The sequence below is a fragment of the Sapajus apella genome, unplaced genomic scaffold, assembly GCF_009761245.1.
Source record: "Sapajus apella isolate SASKATOON/1434 unplaced genomic scaffold, GSC_monkey_1.0 scaffold458, whole genome shotgun sequence".
In the NCBI taxonomy this organism is placed as follows: domain Eukaryota; kingdom Metazoa; phylum Chordata; class Mammalia; order Primates; family Cebidae; genus Sapajus; species Sapajus apella.
In genome coordinates, this window is record NW_022437394.1 from 6,083 (window position 1) to 24,137 (window position 18,055).

At 46.4% G+C, this 18,055-nt stretch overlaps 1 protein-coding gene across 2 annotated transcripts; it reads right to left on the reverse strand.

Moving 5' to 3' along the window:
* Positions 1–2,375: 2,375 nt before the first annotated feature.
* LOC116545965 lies at positions 2,376–17,723 on the reverse strand. Of its 2 annotated transcripts, none has more exons than XM_032272364.1 (2): positions 16,660–17,723; positions 2,376–2,655 (listed from the first exon to the last, which is right to left on the reverse strand). In XM_032272364.1, the coding sequence occupies exon 1, from the start codon at positions 17,651–17,653 to the stop codon at positions 16,967–16,969; it is 687 nt and encodes a 228-aa protein (XP_032128255.1). In that variant the 5' UTR covers positions 17,654–17,723; the 3' UTR covers positions 2,376–2,655; positions 16,660–16,966. The 2 variants fall into 2 exon arrangements, with proteins under 2 accessions (XP_032128255.1, XP_032128254.1); XM_032272363.1 differs by lacking the exon at positions 2,376–2,655 and adding an exon at positions 9,013–10,926.
* Positions 17,724–18,055: the final 332 nt, after the last annotated feature.

Sequence of the window (18,055 nt, forward strand, 5' to 3'; positions counted from 1 at the left end):
AGTTCAGTGGCATGGTCTCAGCTCACTGCAACCTCTGCCTCCCAGGTTCAAGGGAATCTCCTCCTTCAGCCTCCCGAGTAGCTGAGATTACAGGTGCCTGCCACCATGCCAGGCTAATTTTTTGTATTTTCAGTAGAGACAGGGTTTCACCATGTTGGCCAGGCTGGTCTTGAACTCCTGGCTTCAGGTGAGAATTGCCTGAACCAAGGAGGCAGAGGTTGCAGTGAGCCAAGATTGCACCATTGCACTCCAGCCTGGGCCACAGAGGAAGACTCTGTCTCCAAAAAAAAAAAAAAGTAGATTTACATCCTGAGTTGTTTCCAGGTATACCTAAAACTTCTCTGTAACTTAATCAAGTATCTGCTTTTAAATTAAAAATTAAAATTAAATAAAAATAATTTGGCTCCTCAGTCACATTAGCCATATTTCAAGTACTGAATAGCCATCAAGTGACTAGTGGCTACCATATATACAGCATGTTTGGAGTCTCCTTTTAAACCAGGAAAGGGGAGAGACACTGGAACTGGCCTGTACTGGGAAAAGCTACATTTTTCTGTCATTTCTCCAACCTCCTATCAGAGGCCTGATTCTGGAACACTAGATCAGCAAATTTTACACCTTAGAATATTACACCTAAGAATATTAACAGCATGAGGCTGAGGAAAATTTTACACCTAAAAATATTACCAGCATGGGGCTGAAGAACCAGGTGCAGTGTCAAATGAAACACTATCAGGTATTCTCTGGGTAACTCCGCTACCTTTGCTTCGGGGGGAGCTCTGGCTGGGGCAATAAGATGGTAGGAGGAACTCATGTCTATCCCTCTCACCATCTTCTCCCTGTGGTCATTCATTTATCCATGAAGTATGTGCATGTCTCCCGGTGGCCTGAGCCCCTCCTGGTGCTGGGAACATGGATGTGGGTAAGAATGCATGAATGCAAAACCTAGAGGCTAATGAGGAGAGAAAACAAGGGAATAGGAATCCAAGATGGTGGTGCGCCACTGCCTCTTAGATGGAGGCAGAGGCCACAGTGGGGACTGTGGGAAGATGGGGAGCCAGTGCCATGAGTCCTAAAAGAAGAGGAGCACTGGCTATCAGGGAGATTGCAAATCCTACTCTAGGCCTGAGAGTCAAAGGAGTGAGGGGAATGTGCAAACTTCATTTGAGAAGACACAGGGAAGAAGGGTTGTCAGAGGAGACCCACGTTGTGGTTCAAACTGGAGTGGATAGAAAATGCATTGAAGAGGCTGAGAATGCAAGAAATTTGTTCCCCTTGGACTAGGGGATCCAGAAGGCACCGTGGAGAGGCTGAAGGGGAGGACAGCAGAGGGAGATGGAACTGGATGGGGAGGGGACAAGTCCTGGTCAGTATTGAAAGGGGGTCACCATGAAGAGCTTGGGGCTGTGGCCAGGATGTCAAGGTTGAGAGGTGATTGCTCTGGGTTATAAAGTTTCAGCCAGACCTGGCCATGCCTCCAGGGGAAGGTCTGAGATCTTCCCACACACTGAGTGGCAAGGAACAGGAGGCCAAAGCCACTGACCCTCTTACAGGAGCCTGTGGGGCTCCAGAACATCCAGAGGGAGTGCCCAGTGATTAGGCAAAATGATGGACCAAGGTGTCATCCTCACCTGCAAAGGGATGTCAGTTTCTATTTTGAATCTGCAGTGCCCTATTGCTCTGCTGACCTGATAAGGTGGCAGGGGGCAGGAGGCAGGAAGGAGAGGCGGTCCCCAAGGCACACAGACGAGGGAAGAATCTGAAGAATCCCCAACAGGAAAGGAAATTCCTGGTGCAGCAGGAGGCCTGTTCAACTGCTTTGGGGTCCAGATTCCAGTGTCCCACTCCTGAGACAGAGCAGGGCCCAGGGATCAGTGGATCATCTGCAGGCTCCAGAACCACAAGCCCCCTTCAGGGGCCTCAGAGCCCACCCAGGCTGAGAAGTTTGGCCAAACTGGGGTGTGAGACCATCTATAAAAGGAGAAGGAAAAAATTAATGGGGCACTGCTATGTGCCTGGAACACACTCTCCTCCAGCCAGAAAAAGTGCAGTTGTAATTCCGATTTTGTAGATGAGGAAGCAGACCCTAAGAGAGAATATTCTCACACCCAAATTGTTAACATGGCTGGAGAGTATATGTGTGTGGGTCTTATTATTTTCTTACCATTCCTATCTATTCAACAAATAGTTATTGGGTATCTACCATATTCCAAGCATAGTTGGTCAGCTTCAGCATCTCACTGCAGGCCCCAGGGCACAGGAACAAAGGCCACCCACGGCATAGTCTTCTCATGGCAAAGCACAGGAGCATGAGCGAAGCCAAACATTTGAAGTCTACACACTTTGCACAAGAACCCACAGTCCATTGTCCAAAGCAAGTCACGTGGTCAAACCCAAAGTCAATGGGATGGCAGTTATATTCTGCCTTCTCTGTTGAGAGGCTGTATTAGGCCATTCTCTCACACTGCTATAAAGATACTACCTGAGACTGAGTAATTTATAAACAAAGGAGGTTTAATTGACTCAAATGTCCTTAATTCCCTGACATCCCCAAATCTTACAGGTTAAAGAGAAGATGGCCCTTCCTTCTCTGACATGACTGGCAGTGGCCACAATTCTTGGGCTGCCTTGTGTAGCTCAGCGACCAATCCCCAACTGGAAGGAAAGAATGCTTTTAGTCAATGGACAATTTAGGAGAATGTGAGGGTTTTCTGAAGAATCACACAATTCCCTTAGGATCGCAGCACCATTTTGGAGGAGGGTTTTGTACAGCTAGTTAGAAAGCATCAACTCAATGGGAAATTGCGTCAGAGGGAAGGTAAGGCTCTGGTTGGTGCTCCTGAAAGGTAGTGAGTATGGTGAAAACAATCTGGGCTTTGCAATCAAACAGATATGCATTCTAATCCCTGCCTGACCACATATTGGCTGGGTGACCTTGAGCAAGTTATTTAACTTCTCTGGGCTCCAATTCCTACCTACCTTGCAGAGTTGTTGTGAGGATCATTACTGCATAGCAGGTAAAGTGTCTACCCTGTGTATGCCGATAGCACAGGCCCAATACAGTCATTATTTGGACTTTTATTTTTCCTACTATGACAAACTTGACTTAAAAATATAAATCTGTAGGTTTGCTTTCACACTGAGGGGTCCTGACTGGGAGACTGATTGCATTTAATGTCTCCAATTAACGGCTTCCTTATCCTGCAACTTCGTATCTGCCCCCACTTTGACAATGAGCTTGGCTGTGTCACTTTCTTGGGCCAATGGGATGTTAGCAAACAGGCTGCCAGCCATAAACTTGAAAAGTGTGTATACATTTCCACTTGTTTCCATGCATGGCTGGGCTTGCTCGTTCCTGTACCCTCTGCCATGGCCTGAGAGCAAGATCAGGCTAGCTGCTGGTGAGATGTGAGAGACTTGTTGAGAAAGCGAAGTCTTCCCAGCTGATCGGCCACCTGATCAGAGATACATGAGTGAGCCCAGACAAAAGCAGACTCCTGAGAGATAGAAAATGGTACTGTTGGCCAGGCACAGTGGTTCACGTCTGTAATCTCAGCACTTTGGGAGGCCAAGGTGGGTGGATCACAAGGTCAGGAGATAGAGACCATCTTGGCCAACATAGCGAAACCTCATCTCTACTAAAAATACAAAAATAAGCTGGGTGTGGTGGTGCATGCCTGTAGTCCCAGCTATTTGGGAGGCTGAGGTAGGAGAATCACTTGAACCAGGAGGTGGAGGCTGCAGTAAGCTGAGAATGCACCACTGCACTGTAGCCTGACGACAGAGTGAGACTCCAGCTCAGTAAAAAAGAAAGAAAAAGAAGGTGGTATTGTTTTAGACCACTAGGTTTTAGAGGTGGTTTGTTACACAATGGTCGTTAACTGACATACCTTTCCAAACTTACCCAACACGGGGTAACGTGTCTGTAGAGGCCTACAGGAATAATATCACCCTCATCCTACCAATAAGATAATGCCATCATTTTTCTCCCATGAAGTTACTTTCTCATAATGAGTTAGCATCAGGTTATCCTCAAATCTGTAATGTTACCATTACACTGACTTGGGTCCTTAGTTTCTCAAAAAAGAAAGGAACCAAACAGTGGTACCAGGAGCATGATGAAACATTTCAGGAAGTACAAGGAACTTAGAAAATACCAGAGAGACAGAAATTTTACATGTGGAACTCACAAAAGATACTGCCTAAAGTCTCTGCCAAGGGAAAATTTCAATGAGCAAGACAGTTGTGTAATGGGAACTGCAGGATTGGAAGGCTGATAAGAAGGGTGGTGTTCAGAGAAATTAAGGCAAAGAGGAAACTCCATAGCTACGAAGTGCCACAGTAACTCTAGATAGAGTTCCTTTTCCTGCCATGATGAGGACTACAAGGCAAGCACCAGGATGTGTAATTTTACTACAAGTTTCATTTCATTTGCATGCTAGGTTCAAAAGTCATTACATAAGATTAAAATCTTGTATAGTTATTCTTGAAATTCTTTATGTGGCCTATATAAAGCACAATATACAGTCATCCCTTATTAACCATGGGGGATCGCTTCCAGGACACCCCACAGATACCAAAATCTGCAGATGCTCAAACCTCTGAGATAAAATGGTGTTGTATTTGCGTATAAGCAATGCACACCCTCCCATAATCTCCAGATTACATATAATACTTTTCTTTTCTTCTTTTTGAGATGGAATTTCACTCTTGTTGCCCAGGCTGGAGTGCAATAGCCTGAGCTCAGCTCACTGCAACCTCTGCCTCCTGGGTTCAAGTGATTCTCCTGCCTCAGGCCTCCTAAGTAGCTGGGATTACGGGTACTCGCCACCATGCTTGGCTAATTTTTGTATTTTTAGTAGAGATGGGGTTTCACCATGTTGGCCAGAAGTGAGCCACCACACCCAGCCTACTTATAATACTTAATACAGTGTAAATGCTATGTAAATAGCTGCTATACTGTATTGTTTAGGAAATAATGACAAGGCAAAAAGTCTATAAATGTTCAGTATAGACACTACCATCCTTTTTTTTCCCTGAATATTTTCTGTCCACAACTGGTTGAATCCACAAATGTGGAGGGATCACTGTACATGGTTTTGTAGTTATAACCAATTGATTCAAATGTATAATACAATGTATGTGTGTTTTCTGTTTTTAAAAGCAAATACACAATTCTTATAAATTAAATGTGTAACGAATGTGACTGCACTTAGTGCCGAAGTACTTGTGGAAACAACACTGGCTTTGGCATTAATCCTGGTTTCTGTCACTTACCAGGTGTATGATGCTGGGCTAGTTCTACTTACCTCTCTGTTCGCTCATCTGTAAAATGGGATTAAGTCCTAATCTGTAGGTCAGCTGTGAGAAATAAATACGATAAAGCATCTAGTCCAGTGCTAGGCACACGTATGTTGCTTAACACATGGTATTAATCATTAACACAATACAAACAATAGGAGACAATAAATGGTCACTGCATTTTACACGAACATGAGTCTATGTGATGAAGCTAAACTGACTTGTCAGAAATCTTAATCTCTACCCTATGAAGTCATTCCCTAAATTCCCAAAATAATCTCTGCCTGTTTTTATTTCATGCTTTTGCTAATGGGGATCCCTTGCTTAAAACCCACTTTCTTCTCATGTTTACCACTGAGTAGCTGAAACTAAAGGCCCAATTTAAGGCCAGCCTCCTCCAGGCTTTCTCCTGCAGAGTCCCCTTGTAATTCACCTCTCCTTCTAGTACACTGTACCTTGGTTACAGTCGTTGTGCCTTCTGTTTAATTTATTTACCTGTTACTTCTGTCCTTTCTACAAGAGGCTGGTACCAGGTCTAATTCCTGTCTGAATCCCTCACAGTGGAGCACAGTGCCTGGCTTGGGGCACGGGCTCAGCTGGGCATGTGGTAGCAAACTCAGATTTGTTTGGTGTCCCCATGGCAATGCAGCTGGGAGGCAGCTCAATGAGACACTGCTTGAAATGACTGGTCCTACAGAGAAAGGCCCATCTGTCCACCTGACCTCCAGAATGGTTCCAATCTCAACTGCATTAGAGTAAAAGACTGCATTATTTAGAGATTACAATGAGATGCCCCCAGTTAATGGAAATAACATGGCTCTCCCTAGAGCCAAAGTGGTACACAAAATAAATGAGACTAGCCATCACTGGAAGTGAGTTTACAGGATAGGTTGTCTTCCTAGTTAAAGGAAGAAACACAGGGCCTGAAAAGCTAATTAACTTCTAACTGAAGCTGCCCACAGGATTGAGTGATACCACCTATGTTGCATAAAGCTGCTCACAGGATTAAGTCACAATAGAGATACAAAGCACTTAGCTCAAGGGATCCAGGCAGTAGGCATTCAATTTATTATCTAAGCCCCTTGGCCATTCTGTTCTAAGTCAACACTGAAGACTAGCTTATCCACTGTCCTCTTTGAGTTTGGTACACTTGAGTCCTTCCTTCAGGCCCAGGCAGTTTGAGAGGGCCACCCCTAAAGCTGATATCTTAACTCTAGGCCCTGGTGCCTGCCCTTGGGTACAATGCCTTGTGGAACTGGGAACTTTTCTCTGCCATTTTCATCTTCACTTTAATTGCCAAAGGGTGACGAGAACCACAAGCCCTAGAGATGTTACATTTAGTCGGTATTACCACTGGTTCCTTCAAGTTTTTGCTTTGGCAGAGAACAGCTCTTGGTTCACAGTTCCCTTTGACTGTGATCTGCTGCCATTTTCCAAATTCTGGCATTCATGACTCCTTATGCCCTGAAGACTCAGTCAACCCAGACTTTCAACCAGCTGCTCCCAACCTGTATTTTTTTTTTGAAACAGTGTCTTGCTCTGTCGCCAGAGTGGAGTGCAATGGTACGATCTCGGCTCACTGCAACCTACGCCTCCCTGGTTCAAGCAATTCTCCTACTTCAGCCTCCCAAGTAGCTGGGATTACAGGTATGCATCACCGCGCCCAACTAATTTTTGTATTTTTAGTAGAGATGGGGTTTCACCATGTTGGCCAGGATACTCTGGAACTCCTGATGACCTCGTGATCCACCCGCCTCAGACTCCCAGAGTGCTGGGACCACAGGTGTGAGCCACAGCTCCTGGCCCCAAGCTGTATTTTTAACAACTGGTAAAGTATTCATACACAAAGAACATAATCAGTAAATGTTGATCGAATGAATGAAAAGTCCAACCATTTTTCTTCATCACAAAGGCTGATGGAACTGATTCTTGAATCCAGCAGTACTGGGCAGCAGGTAAAATTCCTGCTCACCTCAGTTTAAATTTCAGAGCCTCTGAGGATACAGGTCTAGCCTTAGGCAAAAGATGAAGGAAGAAAAGTTCTTGGGTTCTACTGATTTTGGATCTCCTGAAAAAAGCTCCAAGATAATTTTTCTTCATTCTCTAAGCAAAACCAGAATCTCTAGAGAGTGTGAGATTACTCACAGGGGATCCATGCTGTAGCACGCACATCCCCAGAGCAATGAAGGGGCCAAGTGAGCTCTAGGTCCGCTCCAGGGCCTAGGGGGCTGGCATCTGCAACCATTAAAACCATTATCTGTTCCCTTACCAAATCAAGCCCAAGACTTTTCTGTCTTAGCATGAGAAGGATTAAGTTAGGACATTCTAATTTTTCCTATGTAAAAGAGACAAAATCAAAAGAAGAGGAAGTGACTATGGAACACCATTTTTTAAAATGAAAGAATGACTTATTATTTAGACTTGGGTGTTGGCAGACATTGAGTCAAAAAATGAACAACGAATAAAATGAGCCTGCCACTTCAAGAAAAACAACTGATAGTATTTGTGGTCAGTGATATAAAATGCAAGCTTTCAAGTGAACATTAGAATTTTGAAACTTTTATCTATCACAAGCTTGACAGCTTCCAAAGACTTTTCTGGTGAAATTGGTGGTGATATTAACAAATGTTATTTTAGGCTGGGCGCGGTGGCTCACACTTGTAATCCCAGCACTTTGGGAGGCTGAGGTGAGCGGATCATGAGGTCAGGAGTTCGAGACCAGCCTGGCCAACACAGTGAAACGCTGTCTCTACTAAAAATGCAAAAATTAGCTGGGTGTGGTGGCAGGCTCCTGTAATCCCAGCTACTCAGGAGCCTGAGGCAGGAGAATCTCTTGAACCTGGGAGGCAGAGGTTGCAGTGAGCCAAGATCATGCCATTGCACTCCAGCCTGGGTGACAGAGCTAGACTCCATCTCAAAAAAATCAATAAATAAAAGGCCAGGCGTGGTGGCTCACGTCTGTAATCCCAGCACTTTGGGAGGCTGAGGCGGGCGGATCACAAGGTCAAGAGATCGAGACCATCCTGGCTAACATGGTGAAACCCCGTCTCTACTAAAAATACAAAAATTAGCTGGGCATGGTGGCAAGCGCCTGTAGTCCCAGCTACTCGGGAGGTTGAGGCAGGCGAATCGCTTGAACCCGGGAGGTGGAGGTTGCAGTAAGCTGAGATTGTGACACTGTACTCCAGCCTGGCAACAGAGTGAGATTCCGTCTCCAAAAAAAAAGTTATCTTTTGGTATGGAAAACATTTGGAAGATATACAAAATTCAGTGAGCCTATTTTCCAAATGACCAAAGCATGATGGATTCAAAGCACTGGATTGACAAATAGACTTTAACATAAATGAGTATGAAGACTTCACTGATAATGGGCTCAAATTCAAAATTGGAAATTATCTGGAAAGGCTACTGAAACACCCCTCCCCTTTTTACCTATATATTTGTGTAAGACTGGATTTTTTTCATATACTTCAATAACAACAATGTATTGCAACAGATGGAATACAGAAGCATATATGAGAAGTCAGCTTTAGTCTATTAAGCCAGATGAAAAGACATTTGCAAAAATGTAAACAAGACCATTCTTCTAATTTTCTTTTTTTCTTTTTTTTTTGAGATGAAATCTTGCTCTGTTACCCAGGCTAGAGTGTGGTGACAGGGTTTCACCACGTTGGCCATGCTGGTCTCAAACTCCTGACCTCAAGTGATCCGCCTGCGTCAGCCTCTCAAAGTGCTAGCATCAGAGGCATGAGCCACCACACCTGGCCATTCTTCTAATTTTGTTTTGGAAAATACAGTTTTCATTAAAAATTGTTATTTATGTTAACACAACAGATTTAATATTGTCTCTCTTAAATGAATTAGTGATAAAATATTTTTAAACTTTCTCGGCTTTAATATTTAATTTGGTAAATATCAATAGACAACATAAACAAAAGCTCTTTGGGTTCCTCAATAATTTTTTGGAATACATAAGGGTCTCCTGAGGTTGGAGGATTGATTGCTCAAGCCCAAGTGGCAGAGGTTGCAGTGAGCCAAGATTGCACCACTGTACTCCAACCTGGGTGACAGTGACAGCCTGTCTCAAAAAAGAAAAAAAAGATAGCTATTTGGGGCATGACTCTATTTTCTAGCTTGGCCTTTCTGTCCACAATTTTGGAATAACCCAGTGCCAGACCAAACAGCTGTCAAGGACTACTCTGAAGCTGGATTGAAATTCCAGCACTAAACCTGGCCTCATTCACCCCATGGATTCTTTTTCATCTCCAGAGTCTTTGTATGTTTATACAGGATTTCCCCAAGGCACATGCTGTATCTAACCAGCCGCCAAGCAAAAGGTCCCAAATTCTATTCTGAAATGGCCCATTAGAGCACTCTACTCTCAAGGCACCCAACTCCAAGAGCCTCTCTGTCACCAAGGCAGGCAGAGGACAACAGCAGCAGCTAAAATTCCCTTTCAGAAACAGAGGAATTAATCTTCAGCCTAGAAAAACTCACTGGCATAGTTATCTTCGCTTACTCTTCCATTCATCCATTCATTCCCTCATTCAACATTCTCAGAGCCCCTACCTCCTGCCAATTGCACTAAGTGCTGGGAAACATCTACTCCTTGTAAATTCCTACTCATTCCCTAAGATTCTGGTTAAAAGTCAATGAAGCTTTTGCTGGTCAAGCTAAGCAGAATTGATTCTATTTAGTATAGCATCATTGAACTGTGCCATAGATGTATTCTGTCTGTCCCTAAATCCCTGATAGAATGTGAGCTTTCTGGGGGCAGGGTATAGACCTTGGTCATTTAAATATGCCCAGCAACCTAGGCTTGGCTTGGGCCTGGCACATTGCAGGCATTCACTGAATAAATAAATGAATGCTTAAAGCCTATATGGCTCATGTCTCAGCTGTTCAATACAAAGGCAGAATTTAAAACATTGCCAAACCAGTCCCTCTCCCAACATGCTATGAGTCACTCTGAGCCACTGATGAGAGGGCAATCAGTAAGAAGAATCTCAGACCATTCTAACGCTAACAAGAGCTAAGAGAGCTGACACAACCCCACCTCAGTGCCCAGGAGCTTTTATCCAAAATTCCATGCAGGCTGTGGGCTCAGGCCCTTCCAGGAGGTAGAACAGCTGTTTCACACTGTGTCAGTGGAGAATCCTTTCTGGTTCTACAAGCTCAGTTGGGAGTGAGTCTCTCTGACCCTAGTGACCTTAAACCTAAAACTTTCTCAGCTTTAATATCCCCACAAGGCTGGCTCATCCACTGAACTGCCTCCTGGGTGCAATCAGCCACAAGGAGGGCCCAAGCCGCTGATTTACCAGAATCTTCAGGTCAAATTGCCACTCTGCTACTCTAACCCCAGCACAGGTTACTCATGGAGGGGAGAAGAGCATGAACTTTGGGGATGAGACACACAGTTGAGTTCAAATCCCAGTTGTCATTTTCCATATGATCTGGAATATTACTCAATTTCTTTGAGCCTCAATTTCCTCATTTGTGAAATGAGAATAAAACTACATTTTACAGAGTTGTGAGGAAAGAAGGAAATAAATTATGTAAAGTACCTGGCCTGGGCCTGGCACAAAGTAGGTGCTCAATACCCGTTAGTTTCTTTCCTCTTCTGCCCTGGAAGAAATGACAGGGAAACTAAGTGAGACTTGCCCAAACCAAATTTATTTCTTGAAGCAAAGGACAGAGAACCCAGACAAGTGACTTCAAGGCCTCTTTGAACCCCCAGCTCCATGTTTTCTGACTATAACTTCCTAATGAAACCTTCCATGTTTGCAGTTCTACCAGCCCCTTCTTTCTGCCTTTGCTTCCCCACATCACTTTTCAGAGTAGATACATCTACTTATAGCTCCCACTTGTGCTAAGCATGCTAAGAATGGAGGGGGAAATAAAGAGAGCTAATGGGCTTTGGGGAATGAAGGGGAGATGGACAGCATCATGTTGACCCACAGGCTGCACAACCATGCAGCTACTGCGCTCAGAGCCACCCAGAGTTTGAAGGATGAAGGCAGGTACATAGGCACAGAACCAAAGGCACAAACACAGGGCCCTTCCCAAGATGTAGCATGCCTCTCCTCAGTCCTTCTCTGCTTCTGCACATCCTGCCAAGAAGGACCAAATACATAAAGTAGTCACACCTTCACATATCCTGTTTCTTCTGCCTCTTTCTCCTCTTTTTTTTTTTTTTTTTTTTTTAGGCTGATTTGGGTGTTACATCCTCTTAAGTCCATAGGAAGAATGAACTTGGCTTTGCTCTGGGATACCCTAACACTTTTTTGTTTAAAAACATATCTCTAGAATAGAGCTGATCATATATATCCTAGTGGGTAAGATCTGTCCTCTCCACAATACTGTGAGCTTTTCAAGGGCAGAGCCTGTGTCCCACAAGTCACTATATTGCAGTCATTCAGCAAAGGCTATAGCACAGAGCAGGCACAGGTTAGTGTTTGAATACACAATGGAAGATTGGCAGCTGGCGAATATCATTAATAGATCAGAACTGGGGGAGGGTTTTTTATTCTGTTTTAAACTAAGGTTGTTTCTATTCTTGCTTATGGGAAAGCTTCTCTCTGGGAAGCCTGTTGTCCCTAGGTCTCCTCAAAGATCCCCGACACTCTCAATTCAGCAGCTCTCAGACCCAGCCAAATATTAGAGTCACTTGGGACAATTCAACAATAGATACCTGGGATCCAGACCTGGAGACTGATTCTGTAAGTCTGGGCTAGGGTCCAGCAAAGCACAGGGGATCTGATGATTATTAGGCTGGAGCAAGGGAGAGGTGGAATCAAGCAATCACAACTGTCTCTCCCACTGAGAATTACTTCCTCACACGCTATCAGAGAAGGTACTGAAGCACACCATGTTCTCTTTCCTGCTTAAAACCTTTCACTGACTCCTAACCACCTACAGGATAAGGCCCAAACCTCTTGGCGTGGTTTTCAAGAACGCTGCTAGCCCCTTCAGCCTGATCTCTCCCCATTCTCCAAATCAGTGGTGCTTGCCCTGGGTCTTTGTATAAGTTCCTTCCTTCATTTAGACTCCTTTCTCCCACCTTGTCCTCTGGAGAACTTCTATACAACCTTGAAGACTCAGCTCTGAGAAGCATTCTCTGACCCATCTTCCTCCAGGGTATGTCTTGGGTAGCCCCAACACCAAATATCTACAATACTCGTAGCTACAACTTGTGTTAACCATACAGCACTTGTTAGACCCTAACATTAACCTTGTAAGACTGGATTGTCATTTTATACATGAAAAAACAAACCAAGAGGCTGAAACACTTCCAAAGGCTACTTAAATAGGGTCCAGGATTTGAACCTTTATTCAGAGGGAGCCGATGCTCTACCTCCTTCTAGCATTACTGCAGTTACTATACACATATTCTCTAGACTATGAGCCCCTTGTGGTAAGGGACTATGTCTGATTCACTTCTGCAAGTGCAGCTAGCCCAGGCCTGGCAGAGCTGGGAGCGGTTAGTATTTGCACAATAAATGCCATGTGAGAGTAAGACTGGGCATCACAGCATGCGAATGGCTGGCCTAAATGAATGAATAACTGCCACCCTGGCCCAGTTGTGGGGGGGCAGATAAGAACAAAACGGTAGAATCCTTACTTATTATTATAATTTAGTTTAACAGCCATGTATTCAGTAAGTAAGGACCACACACAATACATGACCCCCCAAATGAATTAAAATATAGACCCTGCTCTAAAAAATTCCAGATGAGGTAAGTAAAGGTGTTAGGGTCATCTATCTGATATTAGAAATTAAAAATTTAAAACTCAGTTGGGTGCAGTGGCATGCACATGTAGTCCCAGCTATTTGGGAGGCTGAAGGAGAAGTACCACTTGAGTCCAGGAGTTTGAGGGCAGCTTGGGCAACACAGCAAGACTCTATCTCTAAATTTAAAAAATAAAATAAAACCCCAAGTCTTCATTTTCAAAGGTCTTTTGACATTTTTACACAGCAAGTCTCTACTGGCTTGCAAAGAACCAGAGGTGGCAGAGATCCACTCAGTATCATTTCCTCCCTCTGGCAATAGAAGAGGTACAGACTGGGCAGGCAGTGATTCTAAGGGGGAGGTCCCCAAAGACAGTTCTTATCCATCTGTTCACCCCAAATAAAGGTCCTGACACAGAAGTTGTTTTGGTAACTGCTGAGTGAATTAAACATAATGAGATGGTTTTATTAAAGATACTGACTGATCATTTGCTCCAATTTCTTGAGGGAGCAGTGGGAGAATTGGATCTCTAGAGTCCCTTTAAACTAGACCGGGCAAAGTCCCAGAGAATGATGTGGAGAGGAACAAAAGGTGGCGAAGGGTAGGATGAGCTCACCTCTCCTCACCAACTGCTGGTTTACATCCTAGCAAGTCTCCTGGGGACTTACTGAGTGTTTACCTGGATTACACACTGAGTGGTCTAAGAGAAAAGACAGACAGGAGCAGAGCTAGTAGGTCAGAACACTCAGGCTTTGTATGGCCACCTGGCACAGCTCCTGCCACCTCTAACTCTTAGGTGAGGTGCCTATCTATGTACTAGCTGCTACACAGGTTGCTTCTCTTGTGAAGTATTATTATATTTTTATTTTTATTTTTGAGACGAAGCTTCTCTCTTGTTGCCCAGGCTGGAATGTAATGGCTAGATCTTGTCTCATAACAACCTCTGCCTCCCAAGTTCAAGCGATTCTCCTGCCTCAGCCTCCCAAGTAGCTGGGATTACAGGCCTGCATTACCACGTTGGCTAATTTTGTATTTTCAGTAGAGACGGGGTTTTTCCATGTGGGTCAGGCTGGTCTCTAATTTCCAACCTCAGGTGATCCACCTGCCCCGCCTCCCAAAGTGCTGGGATTACAGGCGTTGAGCCACTCGCCCAGCCTATTATTTTTATTTTCTTTTTTTTTTTAAGATGGGGTTTCACCATGTTGGTCAGGCTGGTCTTGAACTCCCGACCTCAGGTGATCCGCCCACCTTGGCCTCCAAAGTGCTTGGATTACAGGCATGAGCCACCGCGCCCAGCTATTTTTTTTTTTTTTTTAAAGAAGGAGATAGGGTTTCACTCTGTCCCCCAGGCTGGGGTGCAGTGGCATGTTCCTTGAAGTCCTGGGTAATGTGAACTCCTGGGTTCAAGCAATCCTCCCGCCTCAGCATCCCAAGTAGCTGAGACTACAGGTGTGCATCCATGCCCAGTTAAGTTTTGATTTTATTTTTTTATAGAGCCAGAGATCTCACTATGTCACCAAGGCTGGTCTCAAACTTCTGGCTTCAAGGGATTCTCCTGTCTCAGTCTCCCAAAGTGCTGGGATTACAGGTGTGAGCCACCAAGGTCTCCCGTGAAGTTCTTGATGGAGTCAAAGAGAAGCAATGTGCCCAGAGTCACAAAGCTAGGAGGCTGAGCTGGGAATTCAATCCAAGTCTCTAAACACTATATACCCCACTGCCTCCTTCAATTGCTTTTTCAGTTGTTTTTTGTTGTAGTTGTTGCTGTTTTTCCTTTGCTAATAAGGTGGTAACTGTTTCAGTATTCTTGTGATGTAAACAAGGATTTGGATTGTTAGGGAACAGATCAATGTGGTTTAGTGGCCTGAAAAAATTGAAAGTTAAGCCATTTGGGATCCCAGTTAAGCTCAAGGTCTTGCTTTAAATGTATACAGGTCATGCCAATGAGTGAAAGGGCCTGGAGAGAACCAGAAGAGGCCTAAGGAGCATATGCTATCTAAAGGGGCCAAATGCTACTCAGAGATTACTGATTAGCGCCTTGTGGAAAAGTGGGCCCAGCATCACCGTATTTTTAGTTTAAAAAAGAGCCCCAAATATGTGTAGGAAACCTTTTGATCTGTAAAATATTGGCTCAAATGAAAACAAAAACAGAAACAAAACAATGTGTGAGCCTAACAAGCCTGTGGACTGGAAGTGGTATTATCTGTCACCTTTGGATTCAGTTTGGTATACGACACTGAGTTTCACCTTCCTCAGCCACTCTGTATACGTAAGACAGGATTATGAGTGGCAGGGGGAGCCAGAGTTCCTCACCAAAGACATTCCTATAGGCAGAACAATGTCTTTGGTGAGGAACTCTGGCTCCCACTGAACACTAATCTTATACTAGGGGCTTTGCATCATGGCGCAAAAGCCTGCTTCCAGACCCCACCCCCAGTAAAAGTGGGACATAATCAGAATCGAATTTACCAATTTGTTTCCCTTCTTTGTGGCTGTAGTTAAAAAAAAGCCTTGTTAAAAATCCCCTAAAGTACATAGGAATCCTTTTCTTTTCTTTTGTCTGACACCTATAGTTGGAGTCATTTGGGCAAATGTTTAGTTGCTCTGAGTTTCTGTTTCTTCATCTGAAAAATGGGGTAATAATATTTATATCCTCCAGTTTGTTGATCAACATTTGTTAACCACCAGGCACAGGGGTACAACGGTGACTGACATGGCACCTGAACTCGCAGAGTTCACAAATAAAAACAAATAATCACATTAATAGTTAATTCATCATTTGTGCTAAAAGCTGAGGAGAAATACAGGGGAAGTGGGAAGATTAGAAGTAAGCTATGTTAAGTGCCCAGCACAAATGAATGAAGCAGGTCAAGCAGTGGAGTAGATAAGAATATGGTAGGAACCTAGATTTCAAAGAAATCAATGAAGCTTCGAGCCCTTGGCAACGTTGTGTCCTCAATAAAACCTGAATTGTTGAGCCATCATCCAAGCTTTTTAGCATCTCTATGTGGCAGAGACCCTCAAGTATTCTATGGTCTGCTGAATGGGAAGAAGAGAAGACAACTCCTCCTTTTAGGACAACGGCACTCCCAGAAGGGCCCAGGGTAGGCTGGTGGGGGAAGGGGCCTCAGGGTTGGAAGCTAGACCCAGTAGGGGTCCGGGTTACAATGTGGGGAGTCTCCTATGGAACCAGTGTCAGCCTAAGATAGGAGATGGGGATGGGGGTGAAGGTGGAGCTTCTGACACTCAATAAGTGGTGATATTTTCATGAATTAAAAACCTTATTGTGATCTGAGACACAAAGGAAATCATCATGAAAACTGGGTTACAATAAGCACAGGTTCTGGACTGATTCATTTTCTCTCTCATTCACCTAGTTATTTCTGTTCTGTGTTAGCAAGGTCCTGGACGAGGCGTGGAGGATCAGAGACAGATGGCATAGCCTGTACCCCTGTGGAGTTCACAGTCCAGGGCAGGTAACAGACATATCAACAGAACGTTTCATCACAGAAAGGGGAGCGATACCAGAGGGAGGCACAGAGGGCTGTGGGCACAGAGGGGGCACCTGACGCAACTGGGGAGGTCAGGGGAGGCTTTGCGGGAAGGTACCCCAAACGGCAATCCCACTTACATGCACAATTCCAGAGATTCTACTAGAAGGCTGTCAAGAGCCATGCCTTCTGGCTGCACCAGCCTCCCAGAGTCCCCTGCTGCCCGATGCAGTGTCTGCAGAGCCAAACGCATCTTCCGCCACGCCTCATCCTCATCCGGCGCCGCATCCGACCCTCCAAGACTCCTGCAGGAGCCCGCCTTCCTGGGCAGGCTCAGCCAAAAGACCAACTCAAAACTCTTTTGTCAGAGCAAGCTTAGGGACAGCCACCCAGCCCCGAGTGCCACAACCCTCCCCGAGCAACCACAGCCCCTGTCACCCCCGCCTCTTAGTGAACGCCGGCAGGGTACCTCCCATTATCGCCTTTGCTCAAAGGAAAGTGACCTTCTTCCAGGTGGCAAGCTGGAAGCTTTGGAGAATCCTCCCACTGCACACGCTCAGCAGGATTCTCCAAACCCGGGATGTGGGGGTCGGGCGGGCCGCCTTGCGGGGCCGGGAAGGGGAGAAACGGCAGGTTCTGCTGGGTTTCCACCTCAGTGCGGAAGCCCCACCGAAAAGTCTTCCGGGCAGCCCGGCGTCTGCTCCAACTGCTCTGCTGGGCATGGCGAGGAGGCGCCAAGAGACAGCTGCTGAGGGGGCCGCGGCTGCAGGCAGCACAGGGGGACGGAGTGGGGCCGCCCCGGGGGAGAGGGAAGAGGTGCAGCCTTCCAGCCCCAGCCCCCCGAGTGGCCTGCGGCTGAGGGAGCAGGGGGCCCAGGGGGAGGTGGCGGCCGAGAGTGGAGCTGCGGCCTCGGGACCACAGCCTGGTCCCAGCGCGGGTGCACGGCCAGAACGTTAGTCTCCGCTCCGGCCCGGAGGCGGCGGGGAGGGGGAGCAGCTTCAGCCTAGCCGCAGGAGCGCGGACCGAGCCTCGGCTTTGGACAGGGGTCCAGGCTCCATTCCCGCCCCTGAGGAGACAGCCTCGGCGCCGGACCCGGGGGAAGGCTGCTGCCCCAGCCGCGGCAGGACGGCCCATCCCCAACCCCGCCCCACTCCCGCTCCCGCTCCGGAGAGGTGAAAGCGCCCGAGCCGCCGAAGTCGCCTCGCTCGCTCCTACCTGCGGGCCGGGCACCACGCTGGGTTCGTCGTCCTCTGTGGGGCCGTCGCGGTCGGGCTCCGCCGGCGCCTCCGGGGGGCCTGCACCCGCTCCCGCCTCCAGACTCGGCGGCGGCGGAGGCTCGGGCGCCTGGGGCTTCTGCGGCCCCGCGGCCCGAGCCCGCTCGCGCCTGCCCGCGCCGCCGCTCGGCCTGCTCCGCCTCCGAGTCATGCTGCCGCTCGCGCCGCTCCCTCGCCCCACTCGCCGCGCCGCCGCCGCCGCCGCCGCTCCCCGCACAGGACAACAGCCAATATGGCGGCGCCCGGCTCCCCCTCCGCCTGC

Coding starts and splice junctions, on each gene's coding strand:
- LOC116545965 (XM_032272364.1), bottom strand. CDS start 17,653: ATGGGCCGTCCTGCCGCGGCTGGGGCAGCAGCCTTCCCCCGGGTCCGG.